This window comes from Rhopalosiphum padi, chromosome 3 (genome assembly GCF_020882245.1).
Source record: "Rhopalosiphum padi isolate XX-2018 chromosome 3, ASM2088224v1, whole genome shotgun sequence".
NCBI classification, from domain to species: Eukaryota; Metazoa; Arthropoda; class Insecta; order Hemiptera; family Aphididae; genus Rhopalosiphum; species Rhopalosiphum padi.
In genome coordinates this window covers 80,407,382-80,429,166 of record NC_083599.1, presented here as the reverse complement: position 1 = coordinate 80,429,166, position 21,785 = coordinate 80,407,382, and the positions used below count along the sequence as shown (strand labels likewise).

The window sequence follows — 21,785 nt, the reverse complement described above, 5'->3', positions numbered from 1 at the left end:
AGTAGTTATTATTCTAAAAATATTAACCACAAAGCAATTGTATTTATTTTTTTAATAATCCCAGTTGGTTATTGTAATGTATATTGTATACTGAATAGCTATTAACTATAAAAAATGATAGTGGAATCTGAATTACAATTTTTTTTTTTTTAATAAATATTGTGTTTAAAAAAATTGTGTTTTCATATAATTGTATGGGGGCCCTTAATAAAACATATATTATTTGCAACTTTTAGTTTTGGGTGGGTGGTGGGTGTAAAAAAAATTAACTTTGCCCCACATGAAAAAAGGGATCTGCACGCCACTGCTTCCCAGGGTGCACTTGCATTACTCTTCCTAATCGCCATTTAGCTGGTGGTGTATATTCGTCCTTGATGATGACTATATCGTCAATGTTCACTGGAGGCTTACTGCTGGTCCATTTGCCTCGCACTTGGAGCTGTGGCAGGTATTCCTTATACCATCTCATCCCGAACCCTTGCATTAATGCTTGCACGTACTTCCATCGACGCAGATGTTCTATTGACTCGTCTGCCAAGCTGGGTTCAGGAGCTAATAATAATGAACCACCAATTAAGAAGTGGGCCGGAGTAAGAGCACCCGGTTCTGAGGGGTCACTGCCTAATGGAGTCATAGGCCTTGAATTAACACAAGCTTCTATTTGGCAAAGTAACGTGTTGAACTCCTCTAGAGTCAGACTGCCATCCTTTAAAATCCGTGATAGGTGATGCTTTGTAGATTTCACTGCGCTCTCCCACAACCCACCAAAGTGAACTATTACAATTTCATTTTAATTCTTTATCAAACATGATTTTGCAGGATTTAATAATATTGTAATAAAAAAAAAAATATATATATATATTTATGAATTATGATTTTTTCAAAATATTTCGCTATCGAAAAAAATATATCATTATTTATTAATACTGCTTATATAGTTATATATTAACTATTAATAATAATTTTTATATTATTTTTTTTTATTTTAACCTATGAATGTATTATTTTTTTTATTTAAATAAAATAGACATAATATATTGTAATCAAAGTTTTATTATTTATAAAATGATTTCCACCACTATTATAAAAATAGTTTATTACATATCAAATACGTGTAATTTTTTTCTTTGAATCTTTCATAAAGCGGTCGAAAAGTGTTTGAACCAATTCGTTTAGCTCACTCGATATCGCTTGGTCCTTTGCCTGATCGGTTATTGAAAGTTTCATCGAACACTCAGCATGTTCCATCTGTAAAAAATATTCATACAAAAATTATTTTTTATAATAATATCTTACTTAAAAAATAAATAACTATAGTATTAATGTATACTATAGTTATTTAGTTATATTCGAAGCGCGATAGTAAAATAATATTATATATCACCTAGCTGTCCTTAGAATCAACATGCTCAATGTTTTTTGTTTTATAATGCGACAACGTCCAATAGTCAGTCGATTTTTCGTCAGCAGGTGCCTTTACAATTAAAATTCCATCGTCTTGCCGAATGCTCATTGAATTTCTGACTTCGAGTGCAATTTTGTGATCTTTCATCATTTTCCCAATTTTATCTCGATAAGAAACATTCTTTAAAAAAATAATTTAATTATAATTTTGTTCACCTGATGGGTTATGTAAAATCACTCACTTTTTTCGATTTTTTTCCATTATTTTTTTTCTCACAGACCCTCTTTTGACTACCCGGTTTTGTTCCAGTTTGTCTATCTTGCGCTTCTATCATATCCACCTATAACAATATTTAAGCGATTAGTTAATGTTTTTTAGTTTATACACAGTTTTAATTAAATGTTTAATAATTTTAACATTTAAAAAAGTAATAGTAACGTTATATTTATCTTTACCAACTATGGCTTAATATTTGATTCTATTTAAATATAAAATATTATATCTATATAAATATATAGACATATTTTTTTTTTTTATACTTACATCGCTTACAGCAAAGGATTCTTCATCATCACTCCTAAATGAATTGACCGACATTATTTTATTTTTTTGAAAAGTATTTTAATTTAATAAAAAAACAGAAAACTATTTGTATAAAAACATGGACTCGCTGTAGACTCGTCGAAGTAGACTGAAAAAGTTATATCAAAAGGCTTCCTTATATATGTGTTCTCTCCCCGGTCACAAGTAGTCTGAGTTCATTATACGACCTCACCCTCGTTATTACAATCTTCAAAACCAGATTTCTTTTTTTTTTTACCTATTTAATACATTAATCAATAATAACATTTTCTTATTTACAGATAAGCAGATTTCATAGTTTAATATATAATATGTAAATAACTCAAATTAATAATAGTTCTGAGAATTGCCAGTATTTTCGAAACGTGTTCGACTGTTTTTATTTAAAGTTCATTGTACGACTACGACCTCGTCACTAAATAATCTTTAAACCCAGGTTTTTTTACCTATTTAATATATTTAGACATTTAGCAATAATAACAGGATCTTATTTACAGATATACAGATTTCATATTTTTTAGTATATAATGTACAAATATCTCAAATTAATAATAGTTCTGAGATTTTACTATTTTATTGAACAGAATGTTTAATAAAATATTAACTGAGGAATCAGAATTTATTGCAAAAGGTTCAGGTTGGTCACTTGTATCAATAGATGGGTTACAATTAAGAATTAATTTAGTAAACCCTTTGAAAGGAAGTTCATATATTGATTTACCTATATTTATAAAAAAAAAAAAAGCCATTATAAATGTTAGAAATAAAGATGAATATTGTTTTAAATATTCTATACTTAGTAAATATGATAGAAGTTCGAATAAATCACGATTTAACCAAACGTATTTCAATATTCTAGAAAAAAAAAGTGGATTAAATTTTAAATGTATTGATTTTCCGATACCAATAAAACAAATAAAAAAATTTGAACGTCTAAACAATGTTTCAGTTAATATTTATAGTTTAACTAATAAAAGTAATATTTTTCCTTTATGTATAAGTAAAATAGAAAGAAAAAATCATTTTGATCTATTTTTATACAATAACGATAAAACATTACATTATTGTTATATTAAAGATTTCTCAAGATTTATTAGAAGTCAATTATTTGTAAGAGATGTTTTACAACTTTCGGGAATAAACCGTGTAAAAGTAAACTTTGGGGTGAAGAAGGATTGATTAAACATAAGCAAATGTCTGATAAGAATGAATTAGGAAGACCAATAATGTTTGAAGAAGGAAAAGATGATGAATTCATATATTTTAAAAGTTATAAAAAAACCAATAGAATACCGTTTGTTATTTATGCTGACTTTGAATGTATTTTAAACCCTAAACAGACTATAGAGTTGAATAAAAGTAGTAAAAAATCTAAGGTTTCTAAAACCCATATTACTCATTTACATGAAATTATGAGTTATGCGTTTTATGTAAAAGTTGACTATGACAGTATAACAGAAAAGCTATTGCATAAATTTAAAATTCCAACAAAGATAATAATGTATAGAGGTAAAGATGCAGCAAAAAAGTTTATGGAAAATATGATCGATATTGGAAAAAAGATAAATGATGTATATGAAATTAATATACCAATGACTACATTGACTGAAAAGGAAGAAAAACAATTTCAGAGAGCGGAGGTTTGTGAAAAATGTTTATTATCTTTTAAAAAAAATAATTTATTAAAGGTTAGAGATCACTGTCATTTTACTGGTAAATATAGACAATGCCTTTGTCTTAAATGTAATTTTGTAATAACTAATCCATCATTTGTTCCAATTTTTTTTCATAACTTATCCTACGATAGTCACTTTATAATTCGAGAACTTGGTTGTGATAATAATGATATCCATGTTATTCCGAATTCATCAGAAAAATATATATCCTTTAGCAAAGAAATTGCTCCTAGATTTAGTATAAAGTTTGTTGACACATTCCGTTTTATGGCCTCCTCATTAAGCGAACTTGCAGAAAATTTGTCTGAAGATAAATCAAGGTTTAGAGAAACTCTAAAAATATTTTCTAATAAAAAATTAGATTTAGTCACACGAAAAGGGGTTTTTCCTTATGAATATATTGATAGTTGGAGTAAATTAAATGAAACTCGTTTGCCTCCGAAATCTGTATTTTATAACTCTTTAAAAGATGAAGAAATTAATGATGATGAATATTCTCATGCTAAAAAAATATGGAGAGTATTTGATTTAAAAACTTTGGGTGAATATTTACTTGAAAACTGATGTAAGTATATTAACGGATGTATTTGAAAATTTTAGAGATTTATGTTTATCTACTCTTAAACTAGATCCTGCTCATTATATGACTGCTCCAGGATTTGCTTTTGATTGTATGCTTAAATATACTAAGGTTAAATTAGAAAGATTAAAAGACTTTAACATGCTTTTGTATTTCGAAAATTCGATCCGAGGTGGAATAACTCAATCAACTAAAAGATATGCTAAAGCAAACATACCAAACATTAAAGGTTTGAACTATAATCCGAATAAACCAATTACATGGTTAACGTATCTCGATTGCGTGAATTTATATGGAAAGTCGATGTTAACTGAACTACCTTTTAAAGATTTTGAATTGGTTGATGACTTGGATATAGATGTTACAAAAATTCCAAACGATTCAAATGTTGGTTATATATTAGAAGTCGATATTGATTACCCTAAATATTTACATAAAAAACATAACGATTTTCCATTTTTACCTTTAAACGAATGTGCTCCAAATTCAAAAGTTAAAAAATTAATTACTACGTTATCACCGAAAAAAAATTATATTATACACTATAAAAATTTAAAACAAGCAATTGCTAATGGACTTAAATTAAAAAAAATTCATCGAGCTATCCGATTTTCACAGAGTAAATGGATGGCCCCATATATTGAACTCTGTACAAATATGAGAGAAAAGCTAAAAACAACTTTGAAAAAAATTTTTGGAAGTTATTAATTAATAGTGTTTTTGGTAAATGTATGGAATATGTGCGTGCTAGAATTTCTTTAAAGTTGGTTTCGTCAACTAGAAAAGCAAGTAAATTAATGATGAAAACTAACTTTAAAGATAGAACTATATACTCTGAAAATCTTATGGCTATTCATCAACATAAGGAAACTATTAAATTCGATAAAGCAATTTATGTAGGATTCGCAATTTTAGATGTTTCAAAAACATTTATGTATGATTTTCATTATAATGTAATGAAAAAAAATATAGTAACAAAATAAATTCTTTATACTCGGATACAGATTCTATGGTATATGCTATTCGAACACACAATTTTTTTAATGATATAAGATATGATTTATCACCGTTTTTTGATACATCAAATTATCCTATCGATCATTATTGTTTTAGTGAAATTTATAAAAATCAGCCTGGTTATTTCAAAGATGAAATGGGTGGAAAAATTTTAAAAGAATTTGTTTCATTAAGACCGAAATTATACGCTTACAGAACTGTGGACGACATTGAGGTAAAAAAAGCTAAAGGTGTGAAAAAATATGTAATTGAAAAACATATGCAATTTAGACATTATAAAGAAATATTAAATGCATATATAAACCATAAAAATGTTGATGATAAACAAACATGTAGAAACATGAATTTTATTCAATCGAATAAACATATCGTCCATTCTAAAACAATGAATAAACTTGTATTAAGTGCTAACGATGATAAACGTTATATAATGAATGATGGGATTAAGACACTAGCGTATGGACATTACAAAATTAAAAAATAATAATAATAATAAATAAAAAAATAAATTACATACATTAAAAAAAATCTTTATTTTAAAATATCTGCTGACGATATCCACGAATTATGACTTGAATCGAAACCCATCCATTTAACAAGCATTTTATCTTTAACTTTTTTTATAATACGCTCAATTAAAAAGGTGTTCGGGAAATCAGTTAATTTAATTTCTTGTTCATAAAAACCTCCTAGAATTATATTATTTGATTCATCCTTTAGTTGATAAGTTATCGGGTTTGTATGTAAAACTTTTGTTATTGTAAAAATTTCCGTTGTCCAATTCGGTGTATATCCTTTACTAAATATATGTTTGTATTTTGATATTCTCACTTTATCATTAATTTTAAGTTTTGGTTTATAAAATGTTTTATTATCTATTTGTACATTTGATTTAATTTTACTTGTATTCATTCGTGCTTCATACGGTGTACACTTAATTGTTCTATGTTTTGTATGATTATAATTATAAATAATTTTTGTTATTGTATTATACCAATTCCATGTACCTGTTGCAGTAAAATGTTTATATATATTATTTTTAAGTGTTCGTATAACACGTTCACCAATTGAACACTTGATAACGCTATACGAACTGTAATGTTTAATTTTATATTTTTTCATTAAATCTTGAAATTGATTGTTATAAAATTCTGTACCATTATCTGTTTGTAATAATTTTGGATTAGCTTGTTTTAATATATTAAACATACCTTTTGTACATTCTTTTCCTGTTTTATTTTTCAATGATTCTACCCATACATATTTTGTGTATGTATTGTAACAATTGCCGTCTATCGGCATCGTACATTATTCCTTAAGTAGGGCACCCGCTACCTAATATGCTGAGTGTGAGGAATAGCGATCGCAGCTGACTGCTGACTAAGGGTTTAGGCACACGGCAGCTGCGTATATAATTATGACCGAGGCAGTGTGTGAGGTGAGTGTGTGTGACACGGAAACAACGACAACAGCAACATCGACTCCGCGACGATCCGACGGCCCCATCAACGATCCACACTCACGGCATGTCATCATCTACCCGGATCGGTAAACCATTAATAATTATATATCTGTCATTTATTATATTAAATATTTATATATCTTATACCTTTGTGCTTACTTCAATAAGATAATCCTGATCTCTTAGTATTAATATTACACACCGAGGTCGAGTCCCCGAGACCTCGAAAAAATAAACAGAACTTAAATCCGTTGGGTTCGAGAGACGAACGCCCGGTGAAGAGGGGACGTTACAGTATCTATAACAACTAAAATGTATTTAAAACCAAGATTTTGATTGGAATGAGATTGCATGTCTATTAAATCAGCTTGCCAAAGGTCATCCTTAAATCGTGTTATTACACTACGTCTGGGAAATATTTTTCTTGCAGGTCGATGTAGCTCATTAGCTATACACTCTAATGTAGACATTATACTATTATATTCCTTTCACGTAATTCTTCTAAAATAAATATGATTTCATTATTTACACCAGTATTACCAGCAATTTGAGATGATATTATAAGATTTAATCTAGTAACTAATTCATTCGGATCATCATAGTACACTATGATGACACTAATTGTGTTTGAGGTATTACATCTTTATATAAACCAGAACCTTTCTTAGTCGTTAGCGATAAACTAAATTTAAATAGCTGACCTGTTGGAGGTTCTGTAATTTTAGAACTATTCGTAGGAGAAGAAAAATCAAATGAAGCATTTCTTATGTTCGAATCATCAATAACGTTTTTTCGTTTAGCGCTTGAACTAGATAAAAAGTTATCAAATTGTTTTAAATTTAATCGGGAATTTGGAGTTTTAATTTTTGCGTTATTAATTTTTAATATTTCCTCGTTTAATTGTTTTTCTTCAATTTTCATTCGTTCATCAAGAGGTTTTACAACATTCATCCATTTGAAATATCCTGAGGTTTTAGGTTTCCCGTCTGCTTTTAAAAAGACTTTAGTTATTTTTAAAATATTATAATATAATTCCATGTCTTCCATAGTCATATTTTTTGGTACTTTTTCACATAATAAAGACCAAAGTCCTTTAGTCCAAGGATAGTAATTATCGAGCAAGTGTAATTTACCGTGTTCGAAAGTAACAGGCATATTTAATATTTTAAGTTGATTATTGTCGGGTGGTACTACTGAGTACCTTCCCACTCTGTTGTTTTCACCGCTATTTCACTCAACAAAATTATTTATTGTACAAAATTATGTATAGCTTGTAATTATTCTTAATAAAATAAAAAAAAAAAAAAAAAGTTGATTATTAACCGCATCGTAATGCATACCATAAGATTTATCATAACGTTGTGATTTAGGATTTGAAATTAAAAAATTGTCAAACGATGAATTTAGTACAGTATTGCTATCTTCATCACTAGCGTACACGGTTTCTTCTTTTTTGATAGTGTCGGAAATATGTGAAGTGTTTTTTTCTGACAGTGTACTCAATGGTTCCAGTAAAGGTTTAAATGTATCACGAAAATAGTTATCAGAATCTATAATACCACGCTTCATATCCATTATTTTACGTTTGATATTTTTTTTTGATGTTACCAAATTTTCTAACAAAACTTTGTCTTTATTCATTGCAAATAATAAACTTGATATAACTGCTTCGTCCGACTTTAGATAATACTATGCAGATTTTAATACTATTACAACTGTATTTATATTATTATTTTATTTTAATGAAAGAATGGAAACCACATCTATATCTACCTTCATTCATTTCACGTGTTTTATCGATGACCATAAATCCATAATCATTATGATTCCAACATAGATGAGAAATTTTCCGAAATTCAGAGAAATCCATATCTGCTGATGAATGGTCATTGAATATATGGCGTAAATTCGTATCATCTTGTTTAAGTATTATTAAAAAGTTTGAGTTATCTCTTACTAACTGTTTTGGTATTTTAGAATATGTTTGTGCTAAATAAAATACAGAACTAGCACCTGAATGTCTACACATTGAGAAGAATTCTCTAATTACAGATTGTGGATCACAAATCACGTCATCAAAAATTATGATAGAATTTTTCTTAGTTAAGTTTGGTTTTATAACTTTATCAGCACTTGAAAAAATGAAAAAATTGGCACCTTTTATATCATCTATTATTTTTTTTAGTGAAACATATTTTTCTCGATTAGAAGTTTTAGAGTATAAATAGATATTCTCAAATCTTAATCCGTTTTCATGTGTGATTAGGTTATACATTATATTTGTTTTACCTGAACCACTAGGACCAACTATAATAGCACGTATAGTATCGGGTAATAATGGTCCGTGTCTTGATGGTTCCTTTATTATTTGAGCATCTACGTTGAAAATATCTAATTTATCTTTCTGTACAATCAAATCCATTTTCTTATAAATACTCTAGAATTTTTAAATTATAATCAGTTACAGATGATGCACAGTTCAACACGTAAGTGGGAATCAGATAAGACTGGCAAAGGTTTCGTAAATTTCCTTATAAATAGTCTCCCGTTTGAAGCCCATGTTCCAAAATATCAGTATTGTGGACCTGGTACGAAATTAAAAAAGAGGTTAGATCGTGGCGATAAAGGAATAAACCCATTGGATACTGCATGTCGTGATCACGATATTGTGTATGCAACTAGCAAAAGTTTAGAAGATAGACATAACGCTGATAAGGTGTTAGAACTCCGTGCTTGGGAAAGATTTAAAGCAAAGATACACCCAGAAAAGAGAAAATTGTAGCGTACGCAGTAGCTAACACAATGAAAGCTAAAAGAAAAATAGGTATGGGCTGTAAAGGTAAACGGGGACGTGTTAATAAAATAAAAAATGAGACACGAGCTGCGATGAAAAAAGAAAGGTTAAGAAAAATTATAGAGGTAAAAGACTGATTTTAGCACCGAGTCAGACAGGTGGTGCAATTTAAGTTATTGCCATATTGAAACAAATAAATTATAAAAAAACGTACATTTGAGCGATTATTTTACATATTAGGAACTGCAATACATTTTTTTAAACTAGTCAATTAGACAAATGTCATCCGGTAAAAATTCTTTAAGAAATGCACTGTTAGGAAGTACCACTTTAATGCTCTTATACATAAAACAAAAATATATTTACCTTTCCTTTTGGATTTGACTTTCTTGGTGAAGGGTGATCATCCTGTTGTTCAAGTTGGTCCATGATGAACAAAAACCGCGTAGGTTCAAAATATAAAATGGTAAAAAAACTCGAGTCGTATGCGTGTCACGTTGTTGTACGGTAGGAGCATGAGACAAGAGTCAACAAGTTATACGAATTACATTATAGTCGGCGCTATTTGGTGCCAGGTGTATAGTGTTCACTACAATCTGACGCCGGGAGGCGTAATTTTAAATCGTGTCACGGTGGCTCCTCAATATGCCGCTATCATTATTTAACCCAAATCACATTTCTTATCTTTCACACTACGAATTAAGATATAAGCCAATTATAAGGTATATTTTAATTCGTGTTTCACACTTATTTGTTTTGTTTAACATCGAAAAAACAGTTTAAAACAAAAATGTATTTAACTATTGTTATTTATTATAATTACATTTTTTATTTACAATCAAGAATATTATTTTCTATTTTATGTGTAATTCTAAAAAAAAGTATATGAAACATTGTTGATCATTATTTTTTTTTTAATAATATTAAAATTGGCCAGGAACCCAACCATGAGGCAGACTGATACTGCAGGGAAACATAATTTTATTGGATTAAGTAGTCATTGTACAATTTTTTTTTATTTATTAATTTTTTTGTTTTTACAAGGTTTTTAACAAATAAAGTTAAAGTTTAAAGTTGTGGTTTACATTAAATATTATTTTTGAATATAGAGATAGTATATAATTGAAAATTCCTTATGTATATGTTATGAAAAATATATAGGATATAAAATAAATATAAGATAAATTAAATATAAAATAATTATAAATATAAGCTATAATTTTGTTTTTTTGTTTTGTTTGTTGACAATATAGTAACATTAAACATATGTTATGTTAAAATACCAGTGTTACTGTTACATTAAACAATAAATATCTAAAAAATTCAGTAATTTAGTAAATTATTACATCAAAAATATTACTTTAACAAAAACAATACTACATGGGTAAATGTTTTGTATAAATATCACTATAGTAAAATTATGATACAAATCATAGAATCTCGCATATTTAAAGAAAAGAAGTTATTGAATAAAATGCAAAATATTAAAATATAAAAAAATTGTAAGTTGATCTTTATTTTTTCTATGTTATTAATTTCTCAATATCAAAAACAAGTATATATTTTTAAAAGTACCTACCTATTTGATTATTATAATTTATAACCATTGTAGAAACATTTGTATTTTCAATTGAGGTTTTCGCCACTATGAAGGTAATCTGATCTCTATGGACTCAATATCATGTATTTTATATAACTAATTACCAAGCGACATGCTACAAGCTACAAATTACAATACAACAATTATCTAATCGTACTTAGGCTCTGTAGTTTAATATGGGACGTGTAATGTAAAAATGTTGAAATGTGTATGCAACCCATTATTAGGTTGTTTTTATTTGAAAATTTAAAATAAATGTTACTAACTGTTAAAAGATTGCAGACCAAGAATGTATTATAAAATATGAATTGTATAAAAAAAAATAATATTAAGTATGAAACATGTTTATGAATTTTAAAATACCTAAGTATATTGAAAATAATTTAATAATATTAAATTGTATTTTATTTATTTTACTTAGCATTATGAGTTGATCCTAATGGCTTATTTTTATCCACACAATAAGACAACTGATGAGGCATTTTTGAAACTTTTTTGGGAACGACTGAAGGATCAAAAGATTTTCTATTACCTCTTGGCAACTGGCTAGAAGACAATTTTTGGTTATATCCATGTTCGTTGACTCTTTTCCATTTAGGAACTCGGCCAGAAGTTAAATTACGTCTACCTCCAATTTGTGTAACACGTCTTCCTCTAGCTGTTGGTTGGGTTCCCATATGTTTATTACCAATGAGTTTAGGCTTTATACTCTTAGGGTTTATGCCAGAGTATTTTCCAAAAGTCATCATCGCAGATAATAAAGCTGCATGAGTATTTACATTTTTATCAAATGAATTTACAAAAGCGTTAATACCTGGTAAAAAATATTCTTTATCTGACTCAAAGGCTCTTTTAATTTTATCCACTGTGAAATCAAACTTTTCCAATACATCATTGTAAGTAGGTGAAATTTGGATAGGTGAACTTTGATTTTCACTTATGTTTAAAGAATTACTGTGTAATACTATTGTATTATTTTGGATTTTTGGTACAATACATATTTCAGTACTTTCATTATTTTCGGTGTTAAGAAATGGAGTATACCAATCTTTTTTAATATTACTGCATCCTGTAGCAATAGTATGTAGTTTTATTCTAGTATGTTCATTAGATGGTAAACATAAAGGTATATCAATTTTTAGATCTTTGGCAACATAAATTTGATGCTTGCAAGGTTTACCTGTATCACCTTGTGGACATGAACACAACCCAGTATCAGTATCAACATTGTATGTTGTATTTTTTATATTATTTTTTACAACAAAAAGTGATTTTCCCAAATCTAATAATTTATACTCTAATGATTTTTTTTGTTTAGCTGATATAAAATATTTTTTTTTTAGATACTGAGGTGGGCGATTTGCAGCAATGTCTAAAATTTTCATTTTATAAAATTTATCCAAATCATTGATAATAAAAAAAAATAATTGCACTGGAGAATATGCTTTTGTTCGTTCAAGTACAACATCTTTCATTATCTTAACTCCAGCTTCACTTATATTATTTGTGTTCTGACCTCTTGTCACCAAATTGTTTCTTAAACAAATAGCCCATTCTTGTCTTCTTTGGAATAACCCTTCAACATAAACTTTAAACCTAGGATAATCATTTGATATTGGGTTTTGATTTATCAAGTTAAAAGAATTATTTAGTTCATCAGTATCTTTTGAGTATACCATATTTTTTATCCCACTAAATAAGGCTGGTCGGTGTTTTAAGGGAATTCCATGATTAGAATCCCAAAGATATCTCCAAGCGGCTTGTAATACATGGAAAATACAAAGTAAAAGTGTTGCCTGAGGAAATACTTCATGTAATGCGTTTCTTTCAGCTAGTGAGTCATCTGTCATGAATATTCTGGGACCTAATTGACCTCTTTTACCTAAAGACTCTGGAGATAACATTTTTTTCCACAGTTCTAATCCTTTTACAATGATTGATGTAGCTTCACTAGTAACAATCAAACTACCAACAACCATACCACCTGCACAACTATTGGTATAAATGAAAAATACTTTACATCCATAGCGATCTACATTGCCCGATGAATCAATAAATAAAACTTCTCCACTCTCATCAAAACCTTCACTTATCCGTCTCATTAATGGGCTAAGTATTGCTATAATAAAATTTCCATCATCAAGAGTTTCCATTAATGAACATTCATAACTACAATCTCTGTTGTACTCATCTACAGCATCTTTTAAAGATATCATCATAGCATCTCCATGAGAGGATCCAAAATGTTTTTTGAATGTTTTATAATATTGGTAATAAACCCATTCAGGATCTGGGAGTTCTCCTCGATCTCCTACACAAACATAATAATCGCTACCTTTGTCAACATATAGCTGTCTTTTTAATATAAGAAGAGCTTTTGAAGGCGATTTTCCTTCTTCAAATAACTTCAATATTTGCTCTTTAACTTCATCAGACGGAATTCTGTATTTTAAGACATCTGTACACATCAGCTTATGGTTATGAATATGTCTCATTACGACAACAGCCTTTGATGTAGGTTTATCATATGGAACACTAATACAAAAACAAATAAAAGGGGAGAATGTGTAAGACTAATGGACAATTAGGAGTTACTAATTTTAAATAGTATTATTAATAATTTTGAAAATCATTAATGTTTAAAATTTGCTAAACATTTTATACTTGTATCTATAAAACAACTTTACAAACAGAAAACAGTATTTTACTTCTCAGATTTGTTGGATTAATTTTTAGGATTTAAGAAAAATATGCATTATTGGTAATGTTTCGAGTAAAGCTAATGCTATGTTTAAACGCCTAGGGCCTAGGCTATAACTCATAATAATATGTTTACTTACATCTCATCAAAAGTGTGTTCTATTTGAATTATAAGTGTTGCTACACAAGACAAATGTTTTGCTCTAGGAACTGAATTTTTTTTAGGTCTAGTATTATGATGACATCGGTACCTTTTCTGTATACATTTTAGTTAAATTAAAATATTCAATTAATACTAATGTAATGATATAAATTGAAACTTACCTTAAAAACAACTGAATCTGGCTTTTTACAATTTGTGCTAAGGTATGTTGTTTTACATTTTCGTCTCATTTCCAACATCCAAGTAGTAACATCAGTGACATCAAAATTCAAAATTTCAAACTTAGCTATAAATCTCCCATCACTTAAATTTTTCTTATTTAGTATATTATAACTATAACCATCAGGTATTTGTTCCTATTGTAAAAACCAGTTATTTTATACATATTTAGTTACACTAAAGAAATATTTTGAGAATATACATTTGATGTAGTTACTGTATGTTAATATACTATAACAATATTTATTTTAAAAATAATTATTGATGTTTTAAATTACCATTAATGTAATATTACTGCCTGTATTACTGCCTGTTTTTTTAGGTTCAGAAGGTTTTAAGTTTGCTGAAGGCTAAAATTTAAATTATTTTTAATTTTACTATTTTTATTATTAAGATTAAGACCACCACATTTACCTTGGAATGTAATAAAGTTTTTGATTTTAGATTAAAACTCATATTAGAAATCTGAGTTTCTGTAAATCCGTGAACTGCTCTTAAATGTCGATTTAAGTTCTTTTTTTTAACATTCAAACAACAGTCTTGTTTTTCAAAAGATTCAATGCATTTGGGTGCAGAAATAGGTATTTTATCTGCAATTTGATGCTTATTTTTCCTATGTCTTGACAGAGTATAACTATACTTAAAACTGACATCACACTCCTTACAAACAAACAACTAAACAATGGAAGTAAAAAATAATATTTACCTACAATCAATATTTTAATTATAACAATATGTCATTATTCAGCGCAGGAAAAAAATATTCATTATATTTTCTAAAATATCCAAATTTTAACAAAGAAATTTGACCATTTTAACAAATTATAACATACCAGTATTAAAAAATGATATCATAGCTACTTGTAAAATTAATAAATGTTTGCAAGATATTAATCCATAGTATATATTTTTTCCTTGATTAGCATAAACAACTGAGATGTTTTAACCATAGGTGTAGAAAAGTTATAAAATTGTATTAAATAGAATAACACTTTTTTTTAATAGCACATTAATTTTGTTTATTAGACATATTTTTTTTAGTGACATAGGTATATTTATATTCTAAATAGTTAGTACCAAAGGCAGTCTAAGTATTACAATACATTATTAGTATTTTATTACATTTAAATCATATTCATAAGTATCTTTACATCTTTCAATGTATTAGCAATAAATATTAATACTTAAAAATATTATACATAAAAAATTTTAAATTATATTTTTGAGTTTCTCAACACAAAGTCATGTATTACAATTTCAAGATAAATAATCTACCATAAAACTAGAAAACATTAATAAATAATACATAAAACTAGTGTGTACTGTTCAACTCTAATCTTATCCATCTTATATTTATTTTTATTTTAAAAGTTAATTAAATAAAACATTTTCTTTCTAATAAAAAAAAAAACAAAAACAAATCTATCGCACATAAATTTTGTTTATTAGACATATACCTATTTTTTAGTGACATAGGTAATATTTATATTCTAAAGTCTAAGTATTACACTACATTATCAGTATTTTATTACAATTTCAAGATAAATTATCTAACACATAACTAGAAAACATAAAACTAGTGCATATTGTTCAACTCTAATTTTATCTGGTTTTGTTTTAAGTGATTTTCTGACTTGGAACCGTTTGACAACCTAGATAATACATATTATTTAGTAACATACATTTTATATTCTAAATGGTTAATGACACAGGCTGTTTTAGCTATGATTAGTAAGAACATAGTAGTTATAATATATAATACATAAAAATAATCATACTTATAAGTAATAAGTTAAATAATAATACCTGTGATTTATTGGCCAATTCCATAATTAATTAAGTTATTAGCATAAGCTTAATATTAATTTTTATATACCTATAGTCGGTTATTAGTTGTTTTATTTGTATAGTTTTATCAACTTATTTGTATTATCACAAAAGTAAATGAAATGTGATTTGGGTTAAATAATGATAACGGCATATTGAGGAGCCACCGTGACACGATTTAAAATTACGCCGCCGGGAGCGCGCTCATCGTGACCGGCGTTGCTTCGGTAGGACAACTGGTGGGGATGCGCGCCGCCGAACCAAAACCGGTCGTGCAAGCGGTATGTTCTCTTTTGAAATGGAGTATAGTGGAAATGTACGATAACATTTATCATATATTCAATCCCACATAACATTTTCCAATGTTAAACCTTGGATTAACATTTAGATTTAATCAAATCCTAAATATTTAATTTTTAAGTTTTAATATAACTTATAGGTAAAAACATGAAACCTATACCATTATTCTAAGAATTAAACATTCTTAATAGAACAATCTTAAATAAAAAAAAAAATATTTTTTTTTTTTGCGTGTGTGTGTGTGTGTGTTTTGTGCTCTTTTAAGATTCACAAATAAAATACTGAGTTTAAGAGATCATCAAAACAAAAAATATAATAAAATCCTACACATTTCTAAACATAAAATATTTTAATCAAGTATTTGTTAAATAAAATCTTTTTATGGAAATAAATATTAAATATAACATTATTTAACTACTTACTCATTATTCCTTTATCACTTTCAATAGGAGATTCATTATAAGATAATTTTTTTACTATTGATGGCCTTTGAGTAAAAGTTGTACTAATACTAGATGTAGGTTGTTTAATGGAATTGATGAAATTGGATGAATTAAACTGAACTTTCTGTGCTACAAATCGATAAGAATAAAAATAAACTATTACAATTATAATAAAAAAAATCTATTTTAAATTACACATAATTTAATTAAAAAATTAAATTACCCTTTTTGTTTGGAGATGGTGACCAACCAGCTGTTCTTTTCAAAGATAAGGTTTTGTTAAAAACTTCATCTTCATCAGATTCTAAATTTGTAATTAATTTTATTAAATTAATTAAGTATTTAAGTTGATATAAATTAATAATTAAGATAAGATTAATACAATTTTTATACTTATAAAAATAAAAAATACTGTTTACCTGGATATTCAGGACAATCAGAATAGGAATGGGTCTTTTTCTTTGCAAGTAGTTTTCTTTTTGATTTATCATCATCCCCAGATAAATCACTTATTATAGTTGCATTGTCTGCAAATCCTCTTGCCGATATCAGAGATTCTAAAATACACATTAAATTGAAAGAGAACTATGTACCTAAAATTTTTCATCTTAACTATTTAGTTTACCAATATTGTTTTTTAAAATTCTTGCTTTGAAATAATTAAAATCTATTTCATTTGGGATAGTTTTTCGTTCAATTAATTTTGTTGCAGACAATTGGTTATGAGGCCACGCACATGTACCATTTTTTTTAACCCAATAGCTTGGTACTGCTTCAACAGAATTGTCTTGAAAGAAATGTACTACTGAATAACTTGTCATAATTAATATTTATTTGTCTACCAATAAACAAAAAATATAATAATTTCACATTAATTTCTTGAAAACAGTTAAATAATACAAACATATAAATTATTACATTAGTATTAACATATTAATAATATAAGTCAATACTATTAAAATTAAAAGTAATAAATGCAACATTTTAAGTATCATCATTAGAGTGAAGAATAGGAAATGCAATATTTTTATTATCACCATCACATAAAACAATATATTTCAAAAATTTTGTGAAATCTATATCTACAGTGGTGAATTCTTCTGATAAGTCATTAACATAAGCTATACCCAATTTTAAACTGTTGATGGGTTTTAAAAAATAATGTTCAACACGCTGAAACTTTTTTACTAAAAATACATTTCTACCATTGACCGAATTGTGACATATATTAAAAACTTTAAAAATGAATAATTTTTTATCATTTTTAAATCCTATGTAATTATCACTGACAGATTTAATGTTGATTTTAATATTATGTTTTATAATAATTTGATATTGAGGGGCAATTAAATGTTCAAGAAGAGGTCCATTATTATGTAATTGTTTATAAATAATTTCATTACTTAAATTAGAATTTAACTTAGATTCACTAAATGTCATAAAATCCTGATAACGATTAATAACCTGTTCTAGGGGTTTTTCATGTTTCCTAGTAATTTTTTTTAAAAACTTCGTATAATTTTCAAACGGGAAGCATGAACATTTATCTAATGAACCAAATTGTCTATAATCATCTACTACATGTGTAAGTCCATGGACATTGTGTGATACAAACTGGGCGCCATATAATTCCTCAAATTTCTCAACGAAATGTAATAATATTTTTTCACTGAAATCAAAAAGTTTTTCGGAACTGTACGGAGATAAAATAATTCTAAAAGCCACATGTAAACATATAAAATGAAAAAAGCAATCATTTGACAGGATACCTTTTAATACCACTGGACCCGTATACAACAAAAATAATCTAAATTCAGTGGCCTTTCACCGGGCCACTTCGTTTAACCCTCTCAGTTTTCTAGAAAAATCACAAGAAATGCTAGATTTAATATATAACAAACGATTAGAAATTATATTTACATCTCGGGATTGTAAACGAACTTGTACAGGAGCTTTTTTAAATAGACCTAACCATAATGAAATTAATTTTTTAACTATACCTAAACAAACTAAATGCATGTAATCCATACTAAAGTTATCAACTATGTTTATTGAGGAATTTCAGTTAAAATAGAAACTGTTTCACCAATATGATGATCATCATCTATTCGGTTTAAAAAATCAATATGTGTTCTTTTTAGAAAATTTTAACCTAAAAAACACATGGTATTATTGACACGTTCACCTTCTACAGTACATCTCGAACACAAATAGTACCCAGTATGACCTTTTGTATACAATATATAACTTTTGGCTGGAGCATCTCAGCAAAATATATCCACAGTAACATATTTTTTCCCAAAATCTGACACTATTCCATTTTCAGATAAATATTTTAATTCATCAACCAAGTTTTTCAAATATAAGTTACTATTATGTGGTTTTTCTCTTCCCCAATATAATCCAATTAAAAATACACGAGGTTTGCCAGAATACCGAGCATACCCAAGTATAGGCCAAAACACGCTAGAAGAACTTTTGGTAAGTGGCAAACCATCTATACCAATTACTAATTTTATGTTTTCTCCTAAAATACTCATCAAATTATAGTCAAATTTCAACCCATTAGCAATTCCAAAGTGATAATAAAATGCAGGTTGAACTGGCACAATTGCGTTAGTATTGTATTGAGAATTATTATTTACTTTTAATACAGTCCTAGCATCTACAGGGAAATATTTGAAACATTCATGAACCTTTAAAACCTTTAATAATTAAGATAGAGCTGTTAATAATGCTGGTAAAATGGAATCAATATTACTGTCATTTAAGATTTTATTTAAATTATTAGTTGTTGGTTTTTGATTATATTCAGAATCGGAATTAGAGTCATTAATAAATGTATTGTGGTTATTATTTGAAAAATCATTACTTAGAAGTGAATATTTAGGTTCAATAGAAGTTGTATCACACATGGAAAAATTACTATCAATATGAATTAATGATGAATTTTAAACATCTATAGTTGTTAAATTAGAATCAGCATGTTGAGATGTACTTGGTTGTGATGAAACTTGAGATTGTTGATTATCTACTAAAAAATTAATGGTATTGACATCTTCTAAAAACCTTCTACGTTTAGTAGATTTGCTTACATTAGAATAAGACATCATATATAAGAATGTAATATAAAAATAATACCTAACTATATTAGCTATAAGCTTTACCAACCATTAATAAGTTGAAATATATTAAATACAATGGAGGTTTTTATAAATTATACATAATAAAACTACAATACTGAAAGGATGAAATATAGGTAATATGTATTGAGTGATGATTTTATAATTTGAATACATCCATGTTCATTTATACCTGCAGGATAATTATATTTGTAATTCGGATGTATGCAGAAGAAATAATATATATAAAAACTCGTGTGTGTGTTACCAGTACGCGCGCGGGAAGTTAAACTTCTTTTGAACGGTACTCACTGAGTGAGTGAAAAAGAAAGTAAAGCATGGATAGAATGGGATAATGAGGATAATAAAGAAAGAAAAGAAACAATGTAAATTATATTTTTTATATTTTTTTTATTCTAATGATTGGTTATCATTTTGCTCAATTGGTATAGTAGTTATGATTGGCATATGATAACTAAAATAGGAAACGTACATTTGCGACTGAACATTATCGATATATCGCGTAAAAATTGCATCGATTGTTGTGCCTGATTTAGTAGTCGATATTGTTGGATCATTATTCAATTGCAAACTGAATTTGTCTCGCAATAAAGTTACGAGAGGTGCTGAATCAGAAGATGCAAATTTAACATTGAAATCCCTACTCATGACTATTGCACATGTATCTTCGTCACCACCATAAAGAGCTGCACCTTCATGGCTATACACTAAAAATGCTTTATGAATAAATTTGATGATATCAGCCATTTTCTGATTTGGGGAGATGTAGATTGCAACCATTATTATAATATTTTTATTTGATAACAAGCATTCATTATGGGTTACTAAATCCAGTCGTACGTAGTACGTACAAAAATCGAAGTAACCATTAAAATTTAAAATAGGAACTACTTATTACTTAATAACAATATTATTATATTAATAACAATGGCTAAAAGCACACTGGATACGTGTACAACTTAGCCACCACGGGAACGCGGGCTGCCGCCGCCACCGCCACTTCAACCCACCCACCAATCGAAAAACCGGCTCGCCGCACGACCTGGACCTTTAATCGCAAGTCGCAACTGCGCGTGTATGGTATTATTATTATCATCGTCGTCGTCGTCGTCGTCAAAACCGCATCAGCTGTCACCGACCAACATTATAATTTATAATACGTAATATTATTATTATTATGTGATATAAATTATGACGTACTGATACGCTTCGCACCGCCGCCCCGACAACCGTATGAAATCATCTCGGACGATCATTCCGTTTTTATCTAAATATTTATCTCATTAATATTATTGTTGAGTATTCTTTGTTTAATAACCCAACCAAAAATACTGTCGCTTAATGACAACCCATGTTTACAAAATACAGCTACGACAATCCGCGGCTGCGCACAACGACATGTCTGTGTTTGCGTTCGTACGGCCGCCCGTTCGCTTTTTTTTTCCTCACTACCCTGCGTAAAGAAGTTTAACTTCAATATGTTTAAACATTTTAATATAATCATACCTTGGTGTGTAGAGGACTAAGTTCCAACGATTTGTGCACCTGCATAAGCTATATATAAGCTTACTGTATACTATTTTTAAATATTTAGTTGCAGGTTGAACTTTTATTTGAAGTAATGATGACAATTGACAATAATTACTATTCATATAGTGAATATAATTATATATGCGTAAGATATGGAGACAATACTGAAATTTTAACCAATATTATAGCGTGATACTCAATCCCATGAAATTAAATAGTAAAATAACTATACTTCGAAGTACACCAGCCGTCTTATATTGATGAGTTTACTCTTATTAAAGTGCTCTGTATATATATATATATATATATATATAGCTATGTAGATAGGTATATAGCATACGGAC

General features: G+C 27.8%; 2 protein-coding genes across 2 annotated transcripts; one reads left to right on the top strand and one right to left on the bottom strand.

Annotated features, from left to right (window-relative positions):
• Positions 1-265: 265 nt before the first annotated feature.
• Positions 266-1,248, bottom strand: LOC132926080 (uncharacterized). Its single transcript, XM_060990426.1, has 2 exons — positions 1,113-1,248; positions 266-774 (listed from the first exon to the last, which is right to left on the bottom strand). The coding sequence occupies exons 1-2, from the start codon at positions 1,246-1,248 to the stop codon at positions 266-268; spliced, it is 645 nt and encodes a 214-aa protein (XP_060846409.1).
• Positions 1,249-2,566: 1,318 nt separating this feature from the next.
• Positions 2,567-5,539, top strand: LOC132926079 (uncharacterized). Its single transcript, XM_060990425.1, is given in 5 exon segments — positions 2,567-3,080; positions 3,083-4,204; positions 4,293-4,634; positions 5,248-5,474; positions 5,531-5,539. Coding segments are annotated over 5 exon segments (2,208 nt in total). The 5' UTR covers positions 2,567-2,572.
• Positions 5,540-21,785: the final 16,246 nt, after the last annotated feature.